The following is a 26,473-nucleotide window of genomic DNA, read 5'->3' on the forward strand; positions in this document are numbered from 1 at the left end:
AGCTTTATTAGCCTAGCTTGACCATAGTACACTAATGCTATCTCTCCTCTTCATACCTTTTCTGTTGCTCCACATTTTGTAGGTATCTAAGTAGGCTACGATAGCATTGGAAGAAAGTCTGGGCTCAAATCCAAGCAGAATATATAGGGAAATAGAGGGGTGTAACCACATGTTAAAATTCATATTAAAATAATGTTCTCAGCTAACCCTGCACACATTTATACGCCCTTACTCACCTCCACCTATACAAAAAAAGTTTGTATTAAAAATTGCATTCATTAGCTTGTCTGAGTGTTCAGAAAAACGGGGCAGAGAGCTGAATTTACACTCTGCAGAGCTCAGTGAGGAGAGCTCTGAGACCTGATTGGAGGGAAGAAGGACACACCCCTTCACACAGCTCACAGGAACAGAGCTGAGGCTGTCAATCAGCTGAAGATCTCTCCCCTAACACCATTTTTTCTCCTGGTGTCAGGAAAATATGTCAGAAGTGATTCATGCTGATAGCAGAGGAATGAAACAGCGGACAGAAATGACACTTAGTGCTTTTAATTGAGACAAGCACACACTATAGAAGGATATGCTTAGTTCATATTTCATGTCTGTGGTTTATAACCCATGTAACCACTTGCCGACCAGCCTCCGTAGTTTTATTGCGGCAGGCCAGCTCTGTCCCACAAAACGCGAACGTGCCCGTTGGCCACAGAGGGAGGCAATCAGTGGGTACGGCACCCACGATCGCTCCCCATGGAGACAGAACGGTGGTTTGGCAATGTAAACACGGCAGATGGCTATTCTGTCAGTGATGAACACAGGGATCCTGTGTTCCTACTATTTAGGAACACAGGTCTCTGTGTTGATCCAGAAAGTCCATCCCCCACACAGTTAGAAAGCATCCCCTAGGGACAACCTTAACCCCTTGATCGCCCCTGGTGTTAACCCCTTCCCTGCCAGTGTCATTAGTACAGTAACAGGGCATATTTTTAGCACTTAATACTGTAGTAATGTCACTTGTCCCCCCACAAGTCTCAGATGTCCAATTTGTCCGCTGCAATGTTGCAGTCCCGCTAAAAATTCGCTGATCGCTGCCATTACTAGTATAAAAAAAAAGACAAATCTTTCCTCTAGTTTTTAGACGCAATCACTTTTGCGCAAACCAATCATTATACACTTATTGGGAATACATATTGGCTTAAAATGATGAAAAAGTTTGATTTTTTTAAATCTTTTTTTATTGGGAATGTTCTATAGCAGAAAGTTAAAAATATTGTTTTTTTTTTAGATTTTCAGTCTTTTTTTGTTTATAGCGCAAAAAATAAAAATTGCAGAGGTGATCAATTAACACCAAAAGAAAGCTCTATTTGTGGGAATAAAGGACATCAATTTTATTTGGGTATAGCGTCCCACGACCGCGCAACTGTCAATTAAAATAATCCAGTGCTATATCGCAAAAAATGGCCTGGTCATTAAGGGGGAAAAACCTTCCGGTCCTTAAGTGATTAAACTGGGTACACACAGAGTTATTTTTTCACTCAACTAGTTCAACAGAAGCAATAGTGATGCAGGGATCTCTTCCACTGAGACATTGTATTGTGACAGCAGGGGCTCCCCCTCACCAGAATACACTGATCAGCACTTACCTTGGCTGCAAGTGCTGACTGGTTTTCCAGCATGCCCATTTAGGCCCCTTTCACACAGGCGGACCGTTCAGATCCGCCTGTTCGTTTTTTGGCGGATCTGAACGGTCCCCCATGCATTCCTATGGGGCATCGGATGTCAGCGGAGACATGTCCGCTGACATCCGACCCAATCCGATCCGTCAAATCTGGACGGATGGAAACCCTATTTTCCATCTGTCCAGCGGTCCGTTCCCATCCGATTTCCCCCATAGAGATGCATGGGGAACTGACAGCTGTGTCTCCGCACACAGCGCGGAGACACAGCTGCCATCCTTCTGCTCAGCGGGGGATCGGCGGATCGATCCCCCGCTGAGAAAAGCGGAGTCCGTTTGATGGACACTGTGTGAAAGAGCCCTTACAAAAAAAATTTGAAGTCAAACAAACTAAAAAACTTTTAATTGTATCCAATTAGTGAGGCTCTTGCATTACATAGTTCAAGGTAAATCTAAAGGAAATCAAACAACAAAAGTTGTATGTGTATAGTGTGTATCCAGCTTAAGACTCCATGTCAGAATACAATATCTCAGAGGGGGACATCCCTGCACCAATATCACCTGTGTTGATGCGGGGATCTCTCAGTTTTTTTTTCATTGAATCTGCTGGTTGTGTGTGTATACCCAGTTTAATTCTAACAGAAAAAATGCCCAGAACCTAATATGTACAGGCACTTACATAGACATACTGTATGTATATTGCCAATATTCATCTCATGTACTTGAGAGCTGTAATATACCGCTTTTTGTGACTTTTAACTACAGGTAAGCCTATAATAAGGCTTACCTGTAGGTACAATTAATATCTCCTAAACCTGCAGGGGGGACCTTCAGAGTTCCTTGCCGGGAAGTGCCGGAAAATGACTCCCGCGTCTTGCGCAGGAGTGACGTCATCGCGGCTCCGGCCACTCACGGCGCTGGAGCCGCCGAACCCGGAAGAGACGCCGAGGGATCATGTCAGCTTCCACAGCGGTGTCCGGGGGTCCGTGTCGGGGCTTCGTTCTAAGGTAAGTATTTCATAATGAGCTAGTATGCAATGCATACTAGCTCATTATGCCTTTGTCTTGCAGGGTTTTTTTTTTTTTTTTTTAGTATACTACCGCTTTAAAGAGGAGTTCCAGGCTCCTTCAGAAAAAAATTTAAAGTCAGCAGCTACAAATACTGAAGCTGCTGTCTTTTTTAATATTAGGGCACCGTCCTATCCAGATTTTTCAGTCAGTGCTTGCGCCACCATCTTGACTAAGGGAAACCAGCTGTGAAGCCTTGTGGCTTCACAGCCTGTTTCCTGATGCGTGCTGCGATTTGTGAATGGGCCGCCTGTGGAAGAAAGAGGAGGGGGCCCAACTTCCGGCTCAGTTCGCTGCTGCAAACTGAACCGGAAGTTGGAGCAGGTATTTGCATCATTTAATTTACAGAACATGCCCACAACTTTGAAGATGTTTTTTTTTCTATTGTGAAGCAAACAACAAATAGGACAAAATAACAGAAAAAGTCAATGTGCATAACTATTAACCCCCCAAAGTCAATACTTTGTAGAGCCACCTTTTGTAGCAATCACAGCTCCAAGTCACTTTGGATAAGTCTCTATGAGCTTGCCACATCTTACCACTGGAATTTGTGCCCATTCCTCCTTGCAAAACTGCTCCAGCTCCTTCAAGTTGGATGGTTTGCGCTTGTGAACAGCAATCTTTAAGTCTGACCACAGATTTTCTATTGGATTGAGGTCTGGGCTTTGAGTAGGCTATTCCCCTTAAACCACTCATGTTTCCCCTTAAACCACTCAAGTGTTGCTTTAGCAGTGTGTTTGGGGTCATTGTCCTCCTCCTTTAAGGTGAACCTCTGTCCTAGTCTCAAATCACGCACAGAGTGGTACAGGTTTTGCTCAAGAATATCTCTATATTTAGCACCATCCATCTTTCCCTCAACTCTGACCAGTTTCCCAGTCCCAGCTGCTGAAAAACATCCCCACAGCATGATGCTGCCACCACCATGTTTCCCTGTGGGGATGGTGTTCTTTGGGTGATGTGATGTAATGTGTTGGGTTTGCCACAGACATTGCGTTTTTCTTTGATGGCCGAAAAGTTCAATTTTAGTCTCATCAGACCAGAGCACCTTTCTCCCACATGCCTTTCTGCAAACTAAAAACGTGCCATTTTGTTTTTTACTAAAAGTAATGGCTGTCTTCTGGCCACTCTGCCATAATGCCCTACTTTATGGAGTGCACGGCTTATTGTTATCCTATGTACAGATACTCCAGTCTCTGCTGTGGAACTCTGCAGCTCCTCCAGGGTTGCCTTAGGTCTCTGTGCTGCCTCTCTGATTAATGCCCTCCTTGCCTGGTCCATGAGTTTTGGTTGGCGGCCATCTCTTGGCAGGTTTGCTGTTGGGCCATGTTCTTTCCATTTGGTTATGATAGATTTGATGGTGCTCCTGGGGATCATCAAAGATTTTGATATTTTTTATAACCTAACCATGACTTGTACTTCTCAACAACATTGTCCCTTACTTGTTTGGAGAGTTCCTTGGTCTTCATGGCAGGGTTTGGTTAATGATGCCACTTGCTGGTGTTGCAGCCTCTGGGGCCTTTCATAAAAGGTGTGTATATGTAATGACAGATCATGTGACACATAGATTGCACACAGGTGGACATCATTTCACAAATTATGTGACTTCTGAAGGTAATTGGTTGCACCAGAGCTTTTTATGGGCTTCGTGACAAAGGGGGTGAATATATACGCACATGCCAATTTTCTGTTTTCTATTTCTAAAAAATAGTTTTATGTATATATTTTTCTCATTTCACTTTACCAACTTAGACTATTGTGTTCTGATCCATCACATAAAATCCAGATTAACAAAACATTGAACTTAAGGCCGTAATGTAACAAAATAGGTAAAAAGTCAAGGGGGGGGTGAATACTGTCAAAACCAGGTACCTGCTCCCCCCCTGCAAAAGGTGCCAAATGTTGCAGTGGAGGGGAAGGGGAGGAGGCAGTCAAGCCAAGCTTCCAGTTTGGGCGGAGCTCCGTTTTAAATGTACAGTGCCTTGGGAAAGTATTCGGCCCCCTCGAACTTTTTGACCTTTTTCCACATTTCAGGCTTCAAACATAAAGATATACAACTGTATTTTTTTGTGAAGAATCAACAACAAGTGGGACACAATCGTTAAGTGGAACAAAATTTATTGGATATTTCAAACTATTTTAACAAATAAAATACTGAAAAATTGGGTGTGCGAAATTATTCAGCCCCCTTAAGTTAATACTTTGTAGCACCACCTTTTGCTGCGATTACAGCTGTAAGTCGCTTGGGGTATGTCTCTATCAGTTTTGCACATCGAGAGACTGACATTTTTGCCTATTCCTCCTTGCAAAACAGCTCGAGCTCAGTGAGGTTGGATGGAGAGTGTTTGTGAAAAGCAGTTTTCAGTTCTTTCCACAGATTCTCGATTGGATTCAGGTCTGGACTTTGACTTTCTAACACCTGGATATGTTTATTTGTGAACCATTCCATTGTAGATTTTGCTTTATGTTTTGGATCATTGTCTTGTTGGAAGACAAATCTCCATCCCAGTCTCAGGTCTTTTGCAGACTCCATCAGGTTTTCTTCCAGAATGGTCCTGTATTTGGCTCCATCCATCTTCCCATCAATTTTAACCATCTTCCCTGTCCCTGCTGAAGAAAAGCAGGCCCAAACCATGATGCTGCCACCACCATGTTTGACAGTGGGGATGGTGTGTTCAGGGTGATGAGCTGTGTTGCTTTTACGCCAAATATAACGTTTTGCATTGTTGCCAAAAGGTTCGATTTTGGTTTCATCTGCCAGAGCACCTTCTTCCACATGTTTGGTGTGTCTCCCAGGTGGCTTGTGGCAAACTTTAAACAACGCTTTTTATGGATATCTTTAAGAAATGGCTTTCTTCTTGCCACTCTTCCATAAAGGCCAGATTTGTGCAGTATACGACTGATTGTTGTCCTATGGACAGAGTCTCCCACCTCAGCTGTAGATCTCTGCAGTTCATCCAGAGTGATCATGGGCCTCTTGGCTGCATCTCTGATCAGTCTTCTCCTTGTATGAGCTGAAAGTTTAGAGGGACGGCCAGGTCTTCCTAGATTTTCAGTGGTCTGATACTCCTTCCATTTCAATATTATCGCTTGCACAGTGATCCTTGGGATGTTTAAAGCTTGGGAAATCTTTTTGTATCCAAATCCGGCTTTAAACTTCTCCACAACAGTATCTCGGACCTGCCTGGTGTGTTCCTTGTTCTTCATGATGCTCTCTGCGCTTTAAACGGACCTCTGAGTCTATCACAGTGCAGGTGCATTTATACGGAGACTTGATTACACACAGGTGGATTCTATTTATCATCATTAGTCATTTAGGTCAACATTGGATCATTCAGAGATCCTCACTGAACTTCTGGAGAGAGTTTGCTGCACTGAAAGTAAAGGGGCTGAATAATTTTGCACGCCCAATTTTTCAGTTTTTTATTTGTTAACAAAGTTTGAAATATCCAATAAATTTCGTTCCACTTCATGATTGTGTCCCAATTGTTGATTCTTCACAAAAAATTTCAGTTTTATATCTTTATGTTTGAAGCCTAAAATGTGGCAAAAGGTCGCAAAGTTTAAGGGGGGCCGAATACTTTCGCAAGGCACTGTATACTCTTGATTTGAACACAGATATTTTCGCACTTGCATTGTGCAGATAAACCTGGCTCTGTAGCTCCTCTTTAGCTGCATCAGTCTTCCCAAATATTAGCAGTTGAAAAATTCCCTCTGTGTATGCAAATATTTGGCATTGTGCTGTTATAGTAGGCACTGACCAGATAGAGAGCACTGCGACTCAGTAAGCCAGCCTGAACATGTATTGAAACATGAATCTCTTTTTATACAAAATATGTTAGTATGTAATGAGGATGTACGGCACTGTACAGGGGGGTGGGGGTAATTGAGAACATTAAAGAGACTGTCGTCAGGAAAACCTTTTCAGGCTGTTTACATATATAAAATGTTTGAAACTAATACTTTCTGATGCTACTCTTGCTATTGCAATTTATTATGCTTTTTGTCAATAGTAACCCTGTAGTTTTCTTCACACTCCAAAATGCTTAGAGCTAAAAGCAAACCTGGATACAGGATGACATCATTACCAAAATATGGCAATGACCACATATGGACAATGATGTAATGATAGTAACGATTAACCACTTTCCGACCAACCACCAGCCGCAGATATAATGCGGCAGGCTGGCTCGGCTGCATGAACCACTGTGCCCGCTCCCATTAGGCAGCGGGGAAGCCGATCCACGGGATCAGCGGCCATGATTGCCGCTGGGCACCCACGATCGCTCCCTGCTGAGAGACAGTCTACTGTTGTAAACACAGCTGACCGTTGTTCTCTCTGAAATTAACACAGAGAGCCTGTGATCCTTCTATTTAGGATCACAGGTATCTGTGTTGATTCCACAAGTCCCTCCCCCATACAGTTATAAAACACTTAACCCTTTGATCAACCCTGGGTTATCCCCTTCCCTGCCAGTGTCATTATTACAGTAACAGTGCATATTTTTTATCACTGATTACTGTAGTAATGTCACTGGTCCCCCCAAAAGTGTCAAAAATGTCAGTTAGGGGTTCCGATCTGTCCACCGCAATGTCGCAGTCCCAAAAAAAATCGCAGATCATCGCCATAACTAGTAAAAAAAATGTAATAAATAGAAATTACATAAATCATTCCCCTAATTTGTAGATGTGATGACTTTTGTGCAAACCAATCAAAATACGCACATTGGGATTTTTTTTACCAAAAATATGTAGCAGAATACAAATTGGCCTAAAAGAATGAAAAAATTAGATTTTTTTATTTTGTTTGGGTATGTTATGTAGCAGAAAGTGAAAAATATTGGGCTCCTTTTTTTTTTCAGAATTGTGGCGTTATTTTTGTTTATAGCGCAAAAAATAAAAATCGCACAGGTGATAAAATACCACCAAAAGAAAGCTCTATTTGTGGGGGAAAAAAGCACATACATTTTTTAGGGTACAGCATCGCACGACCACGCAATTGTTGGTTAAAATGGCCTGGTCATTAACCTTCTTAGCGGTATTCCCGAGCGTGGCTCGGGGTTAAATTTCAGAGCCAAAAGCGGTAACCCCGAGCCACACTCGGGGTACCGCCAGAAGTATTGCTGGATCCTGGTAGAGATGTTACTTACCTTGTCACCGGGATCCAGCGATGTATCCCGGCGGTGTCTAGCGGCGGATCTTCCTCCCGATCCTCTCCGTGCCCTGGCTTCCGTCTCCTGCGACGCAATGTTTGCAGGGGGGTGGAACCGGCGGCAAATTCAAATGTAAAACACACCAAACACACTGATACCATTCAAAATAAAAAAAAAAATCACATTAGTTTGCCCCCCAGTGCCCTTTCCTGCAGTTTTACTGTACTTTTTATGTATATATACATATATATATATATATATATATATGTGTGTGTGTGTATATATATGTGTGTGTGTGTGTGTATATATATATATATATATATATATATATATATATATATGGGTGCTGATAAATAATCAATAAAAAAAAAGAAAAGCCTAATAAAAACACAAATAGTGGCAAAAGCATGGTAAAGTTAAAACTGTGGTCCCCGCGCTTATGGACTGAGTGTTAAATTATGTGCTAATAAATAAATTCATTAAAAAATAGGTGTTGGGTAAAAGCTGCTGGCTGCAGTGAAAAGTGCTGGTGCTCTTTAAAAATGAAGAATGTGATTGCAGCGCTGCTTTAAATTAGTGAATATTACTTAGACATTACTAATAGACATAGATTCATCCCCGGTGTCCTCAGAAAAGAAAACTATACATAGTGAAGATCGTTTTCACATTTCATTTATTGGGGTAACACAGCGGGGTTTATACTCACAAAACATGATTAAAAAGCATGCAAGATTCTAAAGAACGGCTCGGCGGTGCGCTGCTCTCGCAACATACAGTCCCCCCGGCCTGGAATCACGTGGTACTCGCTCGACCAACCGCTATATTATTATTATTATTATTATTATATTAATAATAAATGAAATGTGAAAACGATCTTCACTATGTATAGTTTTCTTTTCTGAGGACACCGGGGATGAATCTATGTCTTCCAGCAACAAGCCTTTCTAATAACCGGAGAAGCTGTTTGCAAAGTCCTTTTTTTTCCATGCCTGTTATATTCTACTTGATGGTAAGTAGATACCCAAAGGGGGAGACCCCGCATACAAGCACAGATTGAACAGTCAAGCACTTCTTGAATGGTTTGGAAGAATTTAATATCCCGAAAGGATGATTAATGGACACTTTACTTGAAGCACTAATTTATATTATCACCATTTAGCACAAGCACTATTTATGGAGATTGGATGATATTTTTTAATTGTTTATAAGCACTATTTATTTATATTGGATGTAATTTACGATATTTTGTAAATTAATTGTCTACATTATCATTTTAAACATTCATAACCAAGTAATATTCACTAATTTAAAGCAGCGCTGCAATCACATTCTTCAAAAGCATGGTAAAACCGCAGAAAGCACAGCAAAAAAGCACTGCAGAAACGCTCAAAAGCAACATGCATAGATGTGAATCGAGCCTTGAGCCTACTACACACAATCAGATTATCGGATTAATTTTTGTAAGTTTTTTGTTCTATGCTAGTCTCATATAGAAAGTGAAGAGGTTACTTTCATATGAAAATTCCCGTATGACAGAATTCTACTTCAGAAGTTATGTAATGTGTTGAATTGTTTTGTATGTATTCTTTCTTTTTCGAGCATGCGTAGCCTTGCTCTTACGATTTGTTTTTCGGACGAAAACTGTACTAATTAAACGAAAATCGGACATTGTGTTCAGGTACGATAAAAATTTTATAGCCTGCACATCCAGTTTTTGTCGTCCCAAAATTAGTAATCAGCTGTAGAAACCATCATACTAACGATACTAACGAGATTCGGCAGATCGTTCGTCGGACGAAATTTTACTTCCGATTTTCTTATCGTGTGTACGGGCCTCATCAAGCGAGCCCAACCTGCCATTCATAGAAGCCGTACTACAGCTTTATAAATGAAAACCAGGTCTATGAATGGAGGGAGTAGAGCTATCAATCATTTGCCATCCTCCATTTCTAGATCGTGTTTCATTCATAAAATCTGTAGTGCAATTTTATCTGGTATTCAAAGTGAAGACCGGTTCATAAAATCTCACTTTTGATTTTTAGTAAAGGAGTAGAGAGCGTTCACTTAGCATAGGGAATGTTCCCTGAACATAGTAAATCTAGTAAAGCTGTGTTATTTTCATGTACCATATCACGTGCATGAGAACATCCCATGTTTCTTTTTCTTGCACATAACTGGGTAGCCCTTGGTAAACGAACCCCATTGTGTGTGGGTGAAGGAGAGGCTAAAAGAGATCTTTCTGTAGTGTAATCATTCACTAGGGAATAATTACCACCTTATGTACATAAAGCTGGCCATACATGGAGCGATTGTTGGCCAGTTCCTGATGAACCTCCTGCCCTATATCCCTCAACTAAAAGAACAAAGGAGCCAGGTGGAAAAATGTCAGCCAAACAGTGCATGCAACCAATCCGATACAGACATTGTTCAGGTACTTTGATAACTGGCAGGAACGGCCATCAAAATACAAAAGCCGCAGTGGGAGACCCATCCATCTATGGTGTGTAGTGTGGATAGAGGAAATGTGTTAAATAAAAAAATGTGTATGGCCATTTAAGATGGCCAAAGACTGTGATCCAGTGATAATTAGGAAATGGGTCCATAAAATGTTAAATACAATAATAATGATAAAACAATAAGCTCAAAGGCTGATAAAGGTTGTCTGAAAAACTCTGTATAATCCATTCATTAAAACAATGCTAGAAAAAAAATCATTGGAATTTGATCTTGTATTTCTAACATGGCAAGATCAGGCAGGCTGGATCTTTTATCAGATCTGATGAAAGGTTTTATGACTGTCAGGATTTCCTGTAGCTGAATCTTTTTGTTTGTTCCCAGGTTTGCACACATTCTGCAGCTCTAGATGTTAGTCTTCCTGCTGGAGATTTCAATGTGTTTTATATGATAGAGATTGTTATATGAGTAGGTATATCCATTTAGGCTAGGTTCACTGCGATCCGATTTTGATACAGTTTTTAGTGTGATTATGTTGTATAACCTGAATGTGGTTTGCTTAAGTGGGGTACACACTAGTAGAAAATCTGCCGAAAAATTCTCGTCCAAGGTAAAATCGTACGATTTTTGGCTAGTGTGTACACAACTTTCAGCAGCTGATGCCGACATTTTCAACGAAAAAAAACGGAGGGACAAACACCAAAATTTTTATCGTCCGTCCCCAGACGACCAATTTTCATTTGATGTGTATGCAGAACGTTCGTGAAAAATCGGATACGAAAGACCGCTCATGATCTGAAGTTGCTGACGACCCGGAAGTCTAGGAACAAATGTCCCAAAAAACTCGGACTAAAAATTTCATGAACATTTATGCACTGTCAACTAAAAACGGTTATGAACGCGCTGAGCAAGAGAGAGAAAAATCGGAGGATATTTCATCCGATTTCCATCAAGTGTGTACGGGCCTTTATTCTATGGGACCAAAATCATGCTGGAATTGCACCAAAGTAGTACAGGAAGCTTTTTCCAAAATTGCACCGTGCTGAGTTGCATTGATGTGAATGGGTACCATTGAAAACAATGTGGTTTCCATTGTCATGCAATTCTGTGTGACTCAAGTCACATCTGAAATTGCACTATTGTGAACAGAGCCATAGTAGAAGGATAGAAATTCTGGTGGGACAGGCATCACTGAGTGTGATGCTGGTCTATGCTAACCACCCATAGCTGTAAGTCAGTGAGTGAATTACTCCACCAAACTCTTTAGAGTGGTTCTAAAGGCTGAAGGTTTTTACTCTAATGCATTCTCTGCATTTACCCTAATGCATTCTCTGCATTAAGTTAAGAAACCTTCTAAGTGCAGCTCCCCCCCCCCAGCAGTCCCCCCTGATCTTGATCCAGTGCTATGCATGAGAGCAGAGGCTCTCTCATCCCTCTACCTCCGCATAGGCCATTGGCTTCCGCTGCTGTCAATCACAAATTGTGTGGAGGGATTGTATGTAGGGGCCAAGCCGCGCTCTGTGGGTCTGATAGGTATGATATGTTTGTTATTTTATAAAAAAATGTGGGTTTACAATAACTGTAAACTGTTATCAACATTATCAGCTAATAAGTGCCAGCACTGCTATTTAATGTTGTTTTTTACTAATACAGATATAACGGAGTAACAAGTCCACAGGTAATAAAATTGTACTCATTAACTGCACAGATGTTACCCATAAACCTCTATTATGGTGAATCCAGTCAACACTTTCAACTTTAACCTAGCAATCAAGTGCATCTCACCAGCTCTTTCTTTTTGAAACAAGTGGGCAGGGTAAAGAACATATATATTTTTTTCTTAGATTCTTGTAAAAACAATACACTAGTGTAAAGGTACTAAAGGCAGAAGCTCTAAACTATGTTTTCAGGGCAAACTTGCTCCCTCTCTGTTTAATTCCTTCCCCGAGGCTGGGATTCCAAACCATGTGTAAGCTTTGTGTTGGCTGGATACCAGAGCTTGCACAGGGTTAATGATGTTATCTTCCTCACTTTACCACGTTCAGACGTGGTGACCAGACACTCAGGTTTGAGCACTTCAAGCTGGGGAAAGTGGTATGTTCCTCAATCCCTGGAAGTACAAGGTATTTACATAGTCTCATACAAAGTAATAGATTGGTGGGGGGTCACAACAAAGTTGAATATGAGTAGGTCGAGGAGTTTTCTTACAAAGGATCCTCCTAAAGAGGTTCTCTTTAAAGTTTATTTCCAGTTAAATTCTAACTAAGCTTAAATCTACTCCCACTACCTATTCTGAAGCCACTCTGGTCTGGTCACATGATCATGTCCCAGAGCCGGCTTTAGTGTAGAGGAGAGCCAGTGGTAATGGCTGAAGTGCCTGGGCGGTGATGCCACCCAAAAGCTTACTTTGGGGCATCTGTTGTCGGCTTTCCCTCCTCTACACTGAAGCCAGCACTGGAAAAACCATCATGTGACTGGACCAGAGTACCCTCAGCAAAGGGGAAGTATCAGCATCTTTTTCTTTACATGGGCAGCACAGTGGCTAAGTGGTTAACACTTCCGCCAAATTGCCAAATTGAGCCCAAAAGTGTCAATATTTTGTGTGGCCACCATTATTTTCCAGCACTGCCTTAACCCTCTTGGGCACAGAGTTCACCAGAGCTTCAAAGGTTGCCACTGGAGTCCTCTTCCACTCCTCCATGACGAAATCACGCTCCTCCACTTTCCATTTGAGGATGCCCCACAGATGCTCAGTGGGGTTAAGTCTGGAGACATGCTTGGCCAGTCCATCACCTTTACCCTCAGCTTCTTTAGCAAGGCAGTGGTTGTCTTGGAGTTGTGTTTGGGGTTGTTATCATGTTGGAATACTGTCCTGTGGCCCCCGTCTCCGAAGGGAGGGGATAATGCTCTGCTTCAGTATTTCACAGTACGTGTTGGCATTTATGGTTCCCTCAATGAACTGTAGCTCCCCAGTGGCAGCAGCACTCATGCAGCCCCAGACCATGACACTCCCACCACCATGCTTGGCTGTAGGCAAGACACACTTGTCTTTGTACTCCTCACTTGGTTGCCACCACACACGCTTGACACCATCTGAACCAAACAAATTAATCTTGGTCTCATCAGACCACAGGACATGGTTCCAGCAATCCATGTCCTTAATCTGCTTGTCTTCAGCAAACTGTTTGTGGGCTTACTTGTGCATCATCTTTAGAAGAGGCTTCCTTCTGGGACGAAAGGCATGCAGACCAATTTGATGCAGTGTGCCGCGTATGGTCTAAGCACTGACAGGCTGACCCCCCCACCCCTTCAACCTCTGCAGCGATGCTGGCAGCGCTCATACAACTATTTCCCAAAGACAACCTCTGGATATGACGCTAAGCAGATGCACTCAACCTCTTTGGTCGACCATGGCTAAGCCTGTTCTGAGTGCAAACTGTCCTGTTAAACCACTGTATGGTCTTGGCCACTGTGCTGCAGTTCAGTTTCAGGGTCTTGGCAATCTTCTTATAGTCTAGGCCATATTTATGTAGAGCAACAATTATTTTTTTCAGATCCTCAGAGAGTTCTTTGCCATGAGGTGCCATGTTGAACTTCTAGTGACCAGTATGAGAGAGTGAGAGAATAACACCAAATTTACCACACCTGCTCCCCATTCACACCTGAAACCTTGTAACACTGATGGGTCACATGACATCAGGGAGAGAAAATGGCTAATTGGGCCCAATTTTTACATTTTCACTTAGCGGTGTACTCACTTTTGTTGCCAGGGGTTTAGATATTAATGCCTGTGTGTTGAGTTATTTTGAGGGGACATAAAATTTACACTGTTATACAAAGCTGTACACTCACTACTTTACATTGTAGCAAAGTGTCATTTCTTCAGTGTTGTCACATGAAAAGATAGAATAAAATATTTACAAAAATGTGAGGGGTGTACTTACTTTAGTGAGATACTGTGTATATGGTATGTGTATATATGTATGTGTATGTGTGTGTATATATATATATATAGCTCTGCTTAAATTGACGACGCCATATAGGTACCTATAATAAATACAGGGTAGATAGAATAGGCTTGGAATAGTGCCAATAAACCGATATATTAAAATTTTATTATGCATTTTTCTTATGTGGTGCCCTGCCCATTTCACTTATTTAAATATAAATGTAAATAATAAAGTAGAACTATGGGCAAAACTTTTTTATTTTTTTTATTTTAGATAGAGTAATGGGGGGTTATGCCATCTGTTTCCTATTGTAGAAATTTCCCTTCAGTTCCTGCCAAAACAAGAAATGAGAGGATATTCCTCCAAAGTGAGGGAATTTCTCATTGTCCCCAGGGTCACCAGAACTAGTGCCCCTATTTGAAACTGTCTTCCTTATTCCTGTTTTGGAGACAACACCATATTTGGGATTTTCTTTTACTTTAACTTTCAGGGAAAATGGTAAACAGGACATAAAAGGAGGGTGAATCTTCCAAACGGGGGTACAGAACAGATAGTAGTACAAATCTGACAGATTCTCTAATCTATCTCCACTCTATCCAAAATTGAAAAATTTCAAAATACAGTGCATTTTGACAGCCGATTTATTTGAATGGGCTGCAAGTTTCTCTCAACTGCGGAAAAAGTAATGCCCACACTACTTTTATAAACGCACTGCATCATACCGCTTGGTACTGTGGCAATATGTGATTTGGTACCAAAAAGACACTGCCTTTGCGTGCGGTCTGCAATACATTGGCATCTGCATGCAGCTTGCAAGGGCACTGCATTTGCCTTAAGATGGATAGCTTTTTTTTTATTTTTTTATTCTTGGCACTGTATGGGTAGTAAAGTTACATTTTACAGCAATAAATGAATGAATGCAAAGTAATATAGATTAGTATAACATGGCAAGGTGCTGTATGTAGAATATCACAACGTACTTTAATTTCCTAAGACGTCCTAGTCATTTTTTATTAACAGCTGTTCTTACATGTACATTATCTGGTCACTGTTTACCCTGTGTGTATTTATTATGGGAGTTTTAGCAATATCCATAAAAATTAACTGCACTGAGACTCATAGCTTTATTCCAATTAGTATGCTAGTAAGCCATATGTAAAGGATTGTCCTGTGATATAAAAAGCTAAGTAAATAATGATTATCTATCAGTGGTATGTTGGGAGGAGGTCTACACCCTCTCTGTAAATGGAAACTTTGTCTTCCATTTATATGTATAGCTGTGTTTTTCCTCTGTATCAGACAAGATTTTTACCCTACTTTATTTATTTTTTTCTTTTTCAGTCTAAAGCATCACCTACAGAGTCGCCCAAGAAAGATGTGACAAGGAAGCCCGTCTTAGGAAAATTTGGAAACCTTTTTAACACCAGTAAAAAAAAACAAGGCAAAGGTGCCGCTGAGTCTCCAACAAGCCCTACTGAGAGGTCAGTGACTACTTTTAAATCAGAAAAAGAGGTTGTAAAAGAACGGAAGAAAGTGATCTTAGTAGCCTCCACTTCTAAAGTACAAACACATGCACGCAGCTCATTTCGTGTTGAACCTGCATCAGATCAGGTCACCCAGCACATCTCAAAGGACTCTGCACTCCCTGTAGATCAATGTGAAAAGGAGACTACAAATGGTAATGGTAATATTGCACTTACAGATAAGAATACAGAGAGCACACCGGTAAAAGAACTTCAGCAATCGACTCCTGAAATACCTGCTGTTCACAGCGATGCCCTTTTAAACAGCAGTGCCATATCTACACAGAACTCAATACCTGAGACTGACACCCAGGACAGTACTGCACCACTGGTAAAAGAAATAGAGCAAACTAGTAGTAAAATTGCTACTGATGTAGTCTCAGATACTAGTCCTAAATCTGTAGAGAACGTGACACCTAAAGTCAAGCGCCAGAACAGTAATGGGAAAAGCACGCAGAACTTAACGCAATCTCCTGGAAGAAGAAGCTCTACAGACGGAGAAACCACTAAGTTCAGTGTGAGGAGACTACAAGAAACAAACCCTACTAAAGAGGAGTCCCCCAAAATAATGCCAAGGAAGAGTTCAAGGTTCTCTGGCAAAGTAACAGACTCAAAATATAAAATATCAGATAAACCTCTTCAGAAAGTAGGAAGCACAGAGAAAATAAACTCTACAAAGTTACACTTCCAGGTTACATTGCCAGGGGCTTCACAAGACCAAGGGTCAACACCAGCTGAACAGAGTCTATCACCAGACAGTGCAGGTGGCAGGAGTAATTTAAGGAGACAAGCAAGTGGTGGTGACCTCTCACCAGCTGTCAGCCCTTCAGAAGGTGACATATTTACAGGATCTCTACAGGACAAACCAAGAAATCACAGTGCTAATGGACAATCAAATAATGGAAAAGTTTTTGGGTTTGATATCTACTTAAGTAAAACTGGAACAAATTCTCCCACGACCATACGACGCTCTAGCAGTGGAGATACAATGGAGAGAAACAGTCCCAATAGCAGAAAAACAAACAGGAGGCGGCGATCATTTAAATCCCAGAGCAGTCAGAATGATGAGAAGAAAACAGAAAACATTGTACCCCAGGATGATGTTTTTGATGAAAGTAGCTTTAAAGGTACTCAGGAAAAATTAGTCATGCCTGATAGTAACATAAAACCTGCTCCTCTGTCACCTGAGTCTAACGGCACTGTATCAGCCAACCAAGAAATAAAGGCGGGGGCTAATCCCAAACTCTCGCCCAAGGGTGATTCAGACAAAGATAAACAGCAACACCCAGCCTCCAGCCCTCTGAAGAAAAAAAATCCGGCTGCCTGGGCTCCCTCTTCTCCAACTGTTCGCAAAGCACAGAGTAGAGATTCCGTGTTTAGAAATCAGACTGGAGCAGCTGCTGCCAAAGTATCTGAGTTTAACCAGCCTGCCCTTGTTTCTACAACAAAAGACGCCTACGTGGAAAAGGCATATGTGCCTGGATCCTTAACTGGAAGTGGAGGGGAGGATTTAAATGATACTGTACGGGACATAAGTCCAACAGCAGCAGGTGTTCTCCCACAGGACAGGAAGAAAAAACAAGAGAGCATCCAGGGAGTGCAGGCTCAGAGCAAGACCGAATTAGACAATCCTAAAAGGTCTCCTCATTCAGAGGCAGTAAAAGCTAATGTTTCTTTGAATGACAGCAATAAATCTACAGTAACATCTAAACTCAATATGTAAGTACATATTCCTTTTATATAATATATGTAATATCACTAAATACAGTATATTCATGGATGTTTCATGTATAGACAAAATAGTAAGAGGATTGTAAAACTGCAGCTGAATGCCAAGATTGGGTTAATATTTCTGATTCACAAAGCTGCCCATAGATTCTAGTGCTTGTCTCGGTTACCTTGAACCTTACACATAGCCAGCTATATCTTACATGTAATGAGAGGCTCACAAGGTACACATTTAGGTAGATTGCTTGAGAGCACATGGTTCATCTCATAATACAGACAGACATGAGTACATAAGAATGGATGCCTGACAGGGATCATTTCATTGATGTGGTTGCTACACAGATTATTGCTTCAGGATATAAAGTTTATAAATGTTGTTGGATTATCGATTAGGACACAGTAGCTCTAGCAACAGCATAGCATTAATAATTCAGATGATTGCTTAAATAAACAGCAGCTTTGCACTGGTATAAAAGTCTTAATAGCAGAATTCTAGGGTGTGCCTACTATTTTATATCTGACATGGTAAAGGAAGCAGTATTTTTATCCTTCCTATTACAATTCATCCGACTATAGTAAAGCTTTCTATGCTCATTTACCACTTTATTAGAAATAAAACTAGGCATGGGAGTCTGCTGCTTTAGCCTACCTTCTTTGAGGATTGGCATGCTGGATATTCAGTTACATTTCTGCACAGCACCGTTGTAAAGAATAGTTATTTTAACAATTGTGAATTTCCCATCAGCTAGAAGCTTTTGTGAATCAGTATTGCTGGGACCTTGAAGAAGGGGACGTACCCCAAAAGCTTATCCTGAAAAATTGTATGTTCGTGCAAATAACAAAAGTATCACAGACAGTACTCAATTGTTTCTGCCATCAGCTGGAACAAATTTAGCCGTTCTCTTTGACCTCTCACATTTAAAAAGGCTGTTGCCAATAAATCTGTGGTTAAATGTCTTTTGCTTTTTTTCTGGAATTGTTGGAGCTTGTAATGTATGGACATACTGAGAGGTTAGCAGTTTCTGGGATGATGCAACAAAAATCTGACATCATTAGGGTCCTTTCACACGGTGCGCCGTCCGACGAGGTTCGCTCTCTGCTCAGCGGGGGATCGATCTGTCAATCCCCGCTGAGCAGGCGGTTGACAGCTCCGTCTCCGCTCTGTGTGCGGAGACGGAGCTGTCCGATCCCCGCTGTCCTCTATGGGGAGATCGGATGAGAACGGACCGCCTGGAAATAGGGTTTCCATCCATCCAGATTTCACTAGCAGGATCGGAATCAGATAGCAGCGGGTGTCAACGGAGATGTCTCCGCTGACATCCTCTGCCCAATAGGGATGCATGGAGCATCCGATCCAGTCCGCCTGAAAAACCAACAGGCGGATTGGATCGCCCGTGTGAAAGGGGCCTTAATCATTTCACAGTCGATGGGGTTGATTTACTAAAACTGAAGAGTGCAAAATCTGGTGCAGCTGTACATGGTAGACAATCAGCTTGTTCAATTCAGCTTTGAGAAAAAAAGCTGAAAGTTGATTGGGCTCTATGCACAGCTGAACCATACTTTGCACTCTGGTTTTAGTAAATCAACCCCAATGTTAAGTAAATTACCCATAGGCATAAAATGACATTTGGGAGAGAACCTAATGTTTTTGTGGGGCACTGCATCAATATTCCAACTAACTCTTCAGGTGATAGATACAATTGAGTAAGTCAAAAAATCTTGCTATATTTGCTATTTTTATAAACCAGGTAATAATTGTTTTCCTGGTCTGTTCTCTATTGTGCATTGAGATAAACAGGTACACTTGTGTGACTACACAAACCAAATCTAAAGGCGTTGTGAAGTGATCAGAGGTTAGTCATATCATTTGTAGGACCAAAGTTCATGGGCACCTTTATATCATTGATCGTCCCACTCAAATGTTATGGCAGTGTACTTCCTGTGCCCACTTCCTCAAAGCTGTATATCTTTAGTGTGAGATCTAAGGTAATGTTGCCTTTTACTGATAGTCTCAGGAGATTTGGAGTAAGATCTTGTGATGTCACTACTGTCCTGCTAACTGTTCTCTTTGCTGGAGGCTCTGACATAGGAAGGCAGCGTCCTTCCTGTACCAAGATGGCCACCACACAAAGACACCGTGCAGGAAAAGCCATGGGAAGTCAGTAAAAGGGGACCAGTGGTAATACCGGTGACTAGTACTTTGCCCTATACCTGCTTTTCAGGACATACTGTAGCTGCAAGTTCATTTCCTCTGTATTGTTTTTCAGGAAACATTACTAGAATCGACTCTGTTTACTTTAATTCTATGTTTTATCTAGCCCAATCTAGACAGTTACAGAGTAGTGCCCCCAAAATTGAGGAACTGTAAAACTAGAATAGGGTTTCTGCTGTGAAATTTGCAGTCTTATCGTAATAAATAGCAGGCCATAGCATAGTTTGATTTTATTTAATTGATTTGGGTATTACCAGCAGAGAGTAACCCAGTTGTGTTAAACATGATTCTATCCATGAAAAAATATTCTCATCGGCCCATCACTATGATGGGTGCTTCTTGGCCAAAAAGAATGTGTATAAGTTGGGAGGGGACAGGCAAGCTCCATCAATACAGGGAAGTTTTTGGAGTTTTGCCTACTCAGTACAGCAGGCTTTCAACACAAGTGAATGCAGCTCTTCTTGAAGTGTCTTTAAAAAATGTAAGCTGGTCATAGACTGTGGGTTATCGTACATGCACAGCTCCAGCTTGAAAAAAGTAGATCCCTTGCTTACCGAGTCTCCGACCTAGAACAAATTTAGCAATAATACATTTTTGAACTTTTCTGATGCTCATTCACAGCATGCTTTTTCCGGGTTGGTGATTCCAAACCATTAAAGCTGAAAGTAGCTGGGAAACTAGTAACATCAAAAGAGGACCAGCAGTGGGAGCCCCTACATTTTTTGTCATGACAGAGAGCAAGTTAGGGCCCTTTGACACAAGCTTTCCGATTAGGTCCGCCTGTCAGTTTTTCAGGTGGACCTGGTCGGATGCTCCATGCACCTCTATGGAGCAGCAGATGTCAGCGGTGACATGTCTGCTGACACCCGCTCTGATCCGATCCTGTCATTGAAATCCAAACGGGTGCAAACCCTATTTTCCATCCGTCTGGAGGATTGGATCGAATGAAAATGGACAAGCGGTCCGTTTTTATCGGATCTCTCCATAGAGGAGAGCGGGGATCCAACAGGTCTGTCTCTGCATGGAGAGGGAGACTGACTTGTCACCCGCCTGCTCAGCAGGGATCGGCGGATCGGTGCCCGCTGAGCAAACAGACTCCGCCGGGTGGAAACCCCGTGTGAAAGGACCCTAAGTGGTAAGTGCTCTGAGGCCTGTAGAGCTGCAGACGCCTGTAGAAAAAGGTCACAGCTGAACACTGTTTTAGGTCTTTTCAGTTTTGCCTGTAAAATCGAGAACCCCTTTGAAGACATTTCATTTTTTTGTAACTGAAGGGAAGGGGGCAGCTGTAAATTTCATATCTTGGGTTTGTTTGTGCATGTAGCAGACTCCCAACTTTATGGCCGTCATGGAAAACCTCTAAACTTATATTCTATATTCGTTGAACTGACATAGAACATGTATATACAGATTTTTTTTTTTTTTTAACAGAAAAGTTTTATTAGTGAACAAAGCAGTATAAAATCCATTCACAAAACAATGAGGTATATTTTACATAGAGATAGCATATAAACATACTGTCACATGTACCTTTATGGAAATAAAAAAAGAAAAAAAACATGACATGAGAATTAAATGTCGGAATACTTTCAACCATTATCTAGAAGTCTTTTAGCGAGGAGCTGAGAAAGTATATAAACCTATCTAAAACAATATTTGCTGGTCAGAGTAGTCACCAGTTCTGAGAGACATGGAATCTTGCCAAAGTAGACTTACTGGATATTCCCCCATGGTGTTATAAAGAGAAGAAGGTTGGAGCACGGAGACATTCAAAGGAATATGATGACATCAAGAGCAAAGAAAATAAAAAAAAGGGGAGGGGAAAAAAAAGAGGGGGGTTATAGAATTATATGGGGGAGGAGGGGACAATTGCTAATAAGGGGGAAGGTACATAGAGGGGTCAAAATAAAGAGGGGAGGGGGCTGAGAGGGGTCCACTCCTGACAATAGCGGCTATATTTATACAACCAATATTTTGGGGTCTACGTCCCGCTCCATCTTCTACAGGAGTTTACCCATCCCAAATGCTAGGAGTTAGGACTCAGCAGCTAAAAAAAACCTCTAGGCCTTCCACCAATGACAGGAGGTTAAAGTGATCTAGCCGTAACCCATGCATTTCAATTTTTCCCAAACTTCCAGCGTCATTTACGACCCATGTAGGTTAGCTTATATAAAGGAAGTACAGAGTCCACTAACAGGCCCCACTGGGCAACCGTAGGGGGAGCAGCTAGCTTCCTATTTTGTAGAAGTACCTTTTTAGCATAAAAGCACAAATAAAATAATAGCTTTGTGTGCGTAGACTGAGTCATTGATACCCAAAAGGAGCACTTTGGGTTTCAACATCACAGAGTGATCGGTGACCACATTAATGTCCATCACTACTGCCTTCGGACAATCCCAGATAACATGAAAATATGTCCCCACCGCCTGCTGACATTTAGGACATGTCTCAGGGGGTGAGTATATATTTCCGGGATTGACGTTGAGGGGTGTATTATGCTCTATGGATGAATTTAAGCTGAACAAATCTATCTCTGGAAGAGTTAACCATAGGTATATACTGCTGTATTCCCAGGTCCCATTCCTCCTCTGAAAGGGCAGGAAAATGTTGCTTCCAGGAGCGGAATAGGAGAGGATCTCTATCTGTTTCTCCACATGTGATGCGGAGATATATTGAGGATTTTGAGTCTGCATTATGGGTGGTAAGAAACCTCTCCACCACATGAGGCGTTCTAGTGACCGGCCTAGGGAACTGCGCCTGTGCTGCATGTTTTAGCTGCAAGTAGCGAAATGGCATCCACAAATGGAGGTAAAATATTGCCTGCAAAGTAGAGAAGGGGAGCAAAGATCTGGCTGGAATTATCTGTTGTATCTTCACAATTCCATATCTGGCCCACACACTGGGATCAGGGATGGATCTAAAATGTGGTAGTTTAGGGTTACCCAATAGCAGAGTGTGGGACAATACAGTGTTGTCCACTTCAATAGCTGCTGTTACCTGCTCCCATACTCATACCGTGGTTTGCAGTGGAGTCGTCGCCTGCGGGACACCCTACATCGCTCTATAGACCATATTTGTCAGGGCAGAATAGGATCCGAAGATGGCAGCTTCCAAGTTAACGCTTGGGTTAGACCTAGGTTAGGCAAACCACCAGCGCCCAATAGCATTTTTGAAAGCAAGGCAATGCTAGTCCACCAGAGGACAGAGGGAGCTGTAATTTATGTTTAGCTATCCTAGGAACTGCCCCAGCCCAGATGGAAGGATGTAATAACCCCATCCAGCCTGTGAAAAATACAGCTAGAATAGGGATTAGGGTATTTCTAAAAATATAAAAGAATTTTGGAAGAAATATTATCTTTAGTGGATGTACGTGTCCAACTGGGGTCAAAGGGAGTGTTTTCCATATCTGGCATTTAACCACTTGCCGACCGCCGGTGGAGAGGGAGAAAGGCAGGCGGCTAGTGTAAACAAGCCGCCTGTCATTCTCCTCTGTGTAGTAACAGTGATCATACGGTTCTACTATGTAGGACCGTTGATCACTGTTCCTACAGCTCAAGCCACAGCCAATCACAGTTAGAATCACGCCCCTAGGGACACACACCACCCCTCCCTCTCAAATAAAGTTAACCCCTTCACTACCAGTGTCATTTTACAGTAACAGTGCATATGTATAGCACTGATTACTGTAGAAATGTCACTGGTAACCCCAAAAGTGTCAAAAATGTCAGTCAAGGGTCCGATCTGTCCGCCCCAATGTCGCAGTCCCGCAAAAATAAATCGCAGATCGCCGCCATTACGCGTTAAAAAAAAAAAAAAAAAAATGACAAAAATCTTTCCCTTTGTTAGTAAACGCGATAACATTTGCGCAAACCAATCAAAATACGCTTTTTGCGATTTTTTTTTTTTTTTACCAAACATATGTAGCATAAAACAAATTGGCCGAAAATGTTAAAAAATTTAGATTTTTACTTTTTTGGGAATTTCATATAAAAAAATGTGAAAATATTGTTATTTTTGCAAAATTGTCGCATGATCAAGAAATCGCACAGGTGATCAAATACCACCAAAAGAAAGCTCTGTTTGTGGGAAAAAAAGGACGTCAAATTTGTTTAGGTAAAGCGTCGCACGACCGCACAATTGTCAAAGTCACGCAGTGCCGAATCGCAAAATACCCCCTGGTCAGGAAGGGGGTAAAATCTTCGGGGCTTAAGTGGTTAAGTATCAGCTTCTGCAACACAGGGTATAAATTGTCTGCCAGATAGTAAGAGAAGTCATTACGTATTACAATGCCAAGATATGGAAACTGGAATATCCATTGTAGGGGGATGGATTGGAAGAGGGGGTAGGTGAACCAGTTAGAGGAAATATATTAGACTTCAATCAATTTTTACCCCGGAGAAGTTACCGTATCTGTCTATAACCAGCAGAGCCGCTACAAGAGAGTCGGAGGCATAATTTAGGTACAGAGTATATAGCGACTTTAATCATAATAAAAATGCTAATTCACTAAATTTCATTTAGGCACTACTCACACGTGAGTTTAACCACTTCAATACTGGGCACTTTCACCCCCTTCCTGCCCTGGTCAGTTTTTAGGATTTCAGTGCTGTTGCACTTTGACAATTGTGCAGTAATGCAACACTGTACCCAAATTACATTTTTAGCATTTTTAACACAAATAGAGCTTTCTTCTTTTTGCTAACTAAAAAAGACCAACAATTTTGAAAATAAATAGTTTCCCTTAGTTTCTATTCTAAAATTATGCAATTACGTCATTTTTCAGCTTCACTAATGGGCACTGATAGGCAACACTGATGAGAAGGCACTAATAGGCTGCACAGATGGACACTGCCACTGTTGGGGCTGCACTGATAATGGGGACACTTGCCGGTTACCGGTGTAACGTGAGAATTACCTACCCCGTGAGAAAAACCTACCCCTCGTCACTTCCGGCCAGGAACAGCTGAGCAGCGCAGCAGTGCGCATGCTCACAGCCCCGGATACCTAATGGAAGAGCTGAGGATCAGACTAGTGCGCATGCGCACTAGTCTGAAACGATCTCGGTGTCCGTTAAAAAACCTACCAACGCGGCGGTGACATAAAATAGCTGTGCTGCACTATGAGTCATCTCCGCTCCTGTCCCGGTCACTTCCCTGATCTTGGCTAGTAAATATAAAAGCGGCTGGCGGCTCCGTGATTTATCTTTTCATACAGCCGCCGCCGCTTTTATATTTAGTAGCTGAGAGCAGGGAAGTGCCCGGGACAGGAGCGGAGATGACTCATAGTGGAGCACAGCTGTTTTAATGTAACTGCTCGCGTTACACAGACTGCCGTGAACCGGAAGTGACGGGGGTAGGTTTTTCTCACGGGTAGGTAATTCTCACGGAACACCGGCTCTCCTCTCCCCGCGCTGTGACAGCACGCAAGGAAAGAAATGCAGATAACCAGCAAGTTTGTTTACATGTGATCAGCTGTGATTGGACATATAATTGTATATTGAATATTTTGTATCACTATTGGCTTTGTTTTTGTATGTACGCCCAGGACACTATTATAATTTTATTTTTATTTATGGTTTTATTGATTCTATGCTATTGTGATCACTTTAAATGTTTTTAATGTGAGGTATATATCACTGCACTGTATTATATGAGGTATTATAGACTTCTTTTATTTTGTATTTTTGCTGTTCTAACCACTTCAGTACTGGGCATTTTTACCCCCTTCCTGCCCATGCCAATTTTCAGCTTTCAGCGCTGTCACACTTGGAATGAATTGCACAGATGGGGGGGGAACTGCACTCAGAAGGTTTTTTTATCTTAGTGCAAACAATATAGAATATATATCTCAACAATTGTTCCTCATTCTGGAAATTGAGTCCTGCTGTGCTCATATATATATATATATATATATATATATATATATATATATATATATATATATATATATATATATATTCTTTCCATGCTCTTATATATATCTTTTCCATGCTCTTATATATATATCACATCACCAAAAGCACTCCTTCCCTGTGTTCCACTCCAGTTATGCTCTAACCTTCCTAAAGCGGATCTTCACCCTCTGAAACATGATCCCTCCTCTCCACCCCTACTATGGTCCTGCGCTCCTTTTTTTTTTTTAAATAAACCCATATTTTGGGTTATCCCCAGAAAAGTATTAGCAAGGACATCTTCTGGTTCTGGTGACCCTGGGGTCCCCAAGGAATTCCTTCATTTACAGAGATATCCTGTCACTTCTGTTTGGCTTTGGGACAGGAAGTGAAGGGAAATCTCCACAATGAGACACAGATGGCAGAAAAAAAACCGAGAGAGGTTATAACCTTCCCTTACTCATTCCAAAATGAAAAAAAAAAAAAAGTTTTTACCTATAGTTCTACTTTAACTTTACTGCTATCACATCAACATCCCTTGTGACAGCATAGGCCCTGACAGGTCCTCTTTATGGACAGATCTGGTGTCTATTAGACCCCAAATCTCTCCTCTAGCCTTCAATGCAGCCGATCAGACACAAATCAGTCTGATCGGCTGCTTTCCTGGTTACTAACAGCCAGGTAAACAAAGAGGCGGACCTGGAAGTGATAATCTCCCAGTTTCTGGGGTCACAGAGAGAGAGAGGAACGTCTTCAGTTCCTCTCTCTCTGTTCCGTGTAGCCACCGCCGCCAGTTGCATTGCTCCCGGGCTCTGCCGTTTTGATCTCTGGAA

The 26,473-nt window shown here is 41.7% G+C and overlaps 1 protein-coding gene across 3 annotated transcripts in view; it reads left to right on the top strand.

Annotated features, from left to right (window-relative positions):
- CRYBG1 (crystallin beta-gamma domain containing 1) overlaps nt 1–26,473 on the top strand; it is a 399,356-nt gene that overhangs the window by 274,287 nt on the left and 98,596 nt on the right. For 2 of the 3 annotated variants that reach the window (XM_082249793.1, XM_082249794.1), the window contains one exon: nt 15,632–17,532. In XM_082249793.1, the coding sequence (XP_082105919.1) occupies nt 15,632–17,532 (1,901 nt within the window). The remainder of the gene's footprint in view (nt 1–15,631; nt 17,533–26,473) is intronic. The other variant, XM_082249795.1, reaches the window with a different exon arrangement.

This window comes from Pelophylax lessonae (genome assembly GCF_965119305.1).
Source record: "Pelophylax lessonae genome assembly, chromosome: 3".
Classification (NCBI taxonomy): domain Eukaryota; kingdom Metazoa; phylum Chordata; class Amphibia; order Anura; family Ranidae; genus Pelophylax; species Pelophylax lessonae.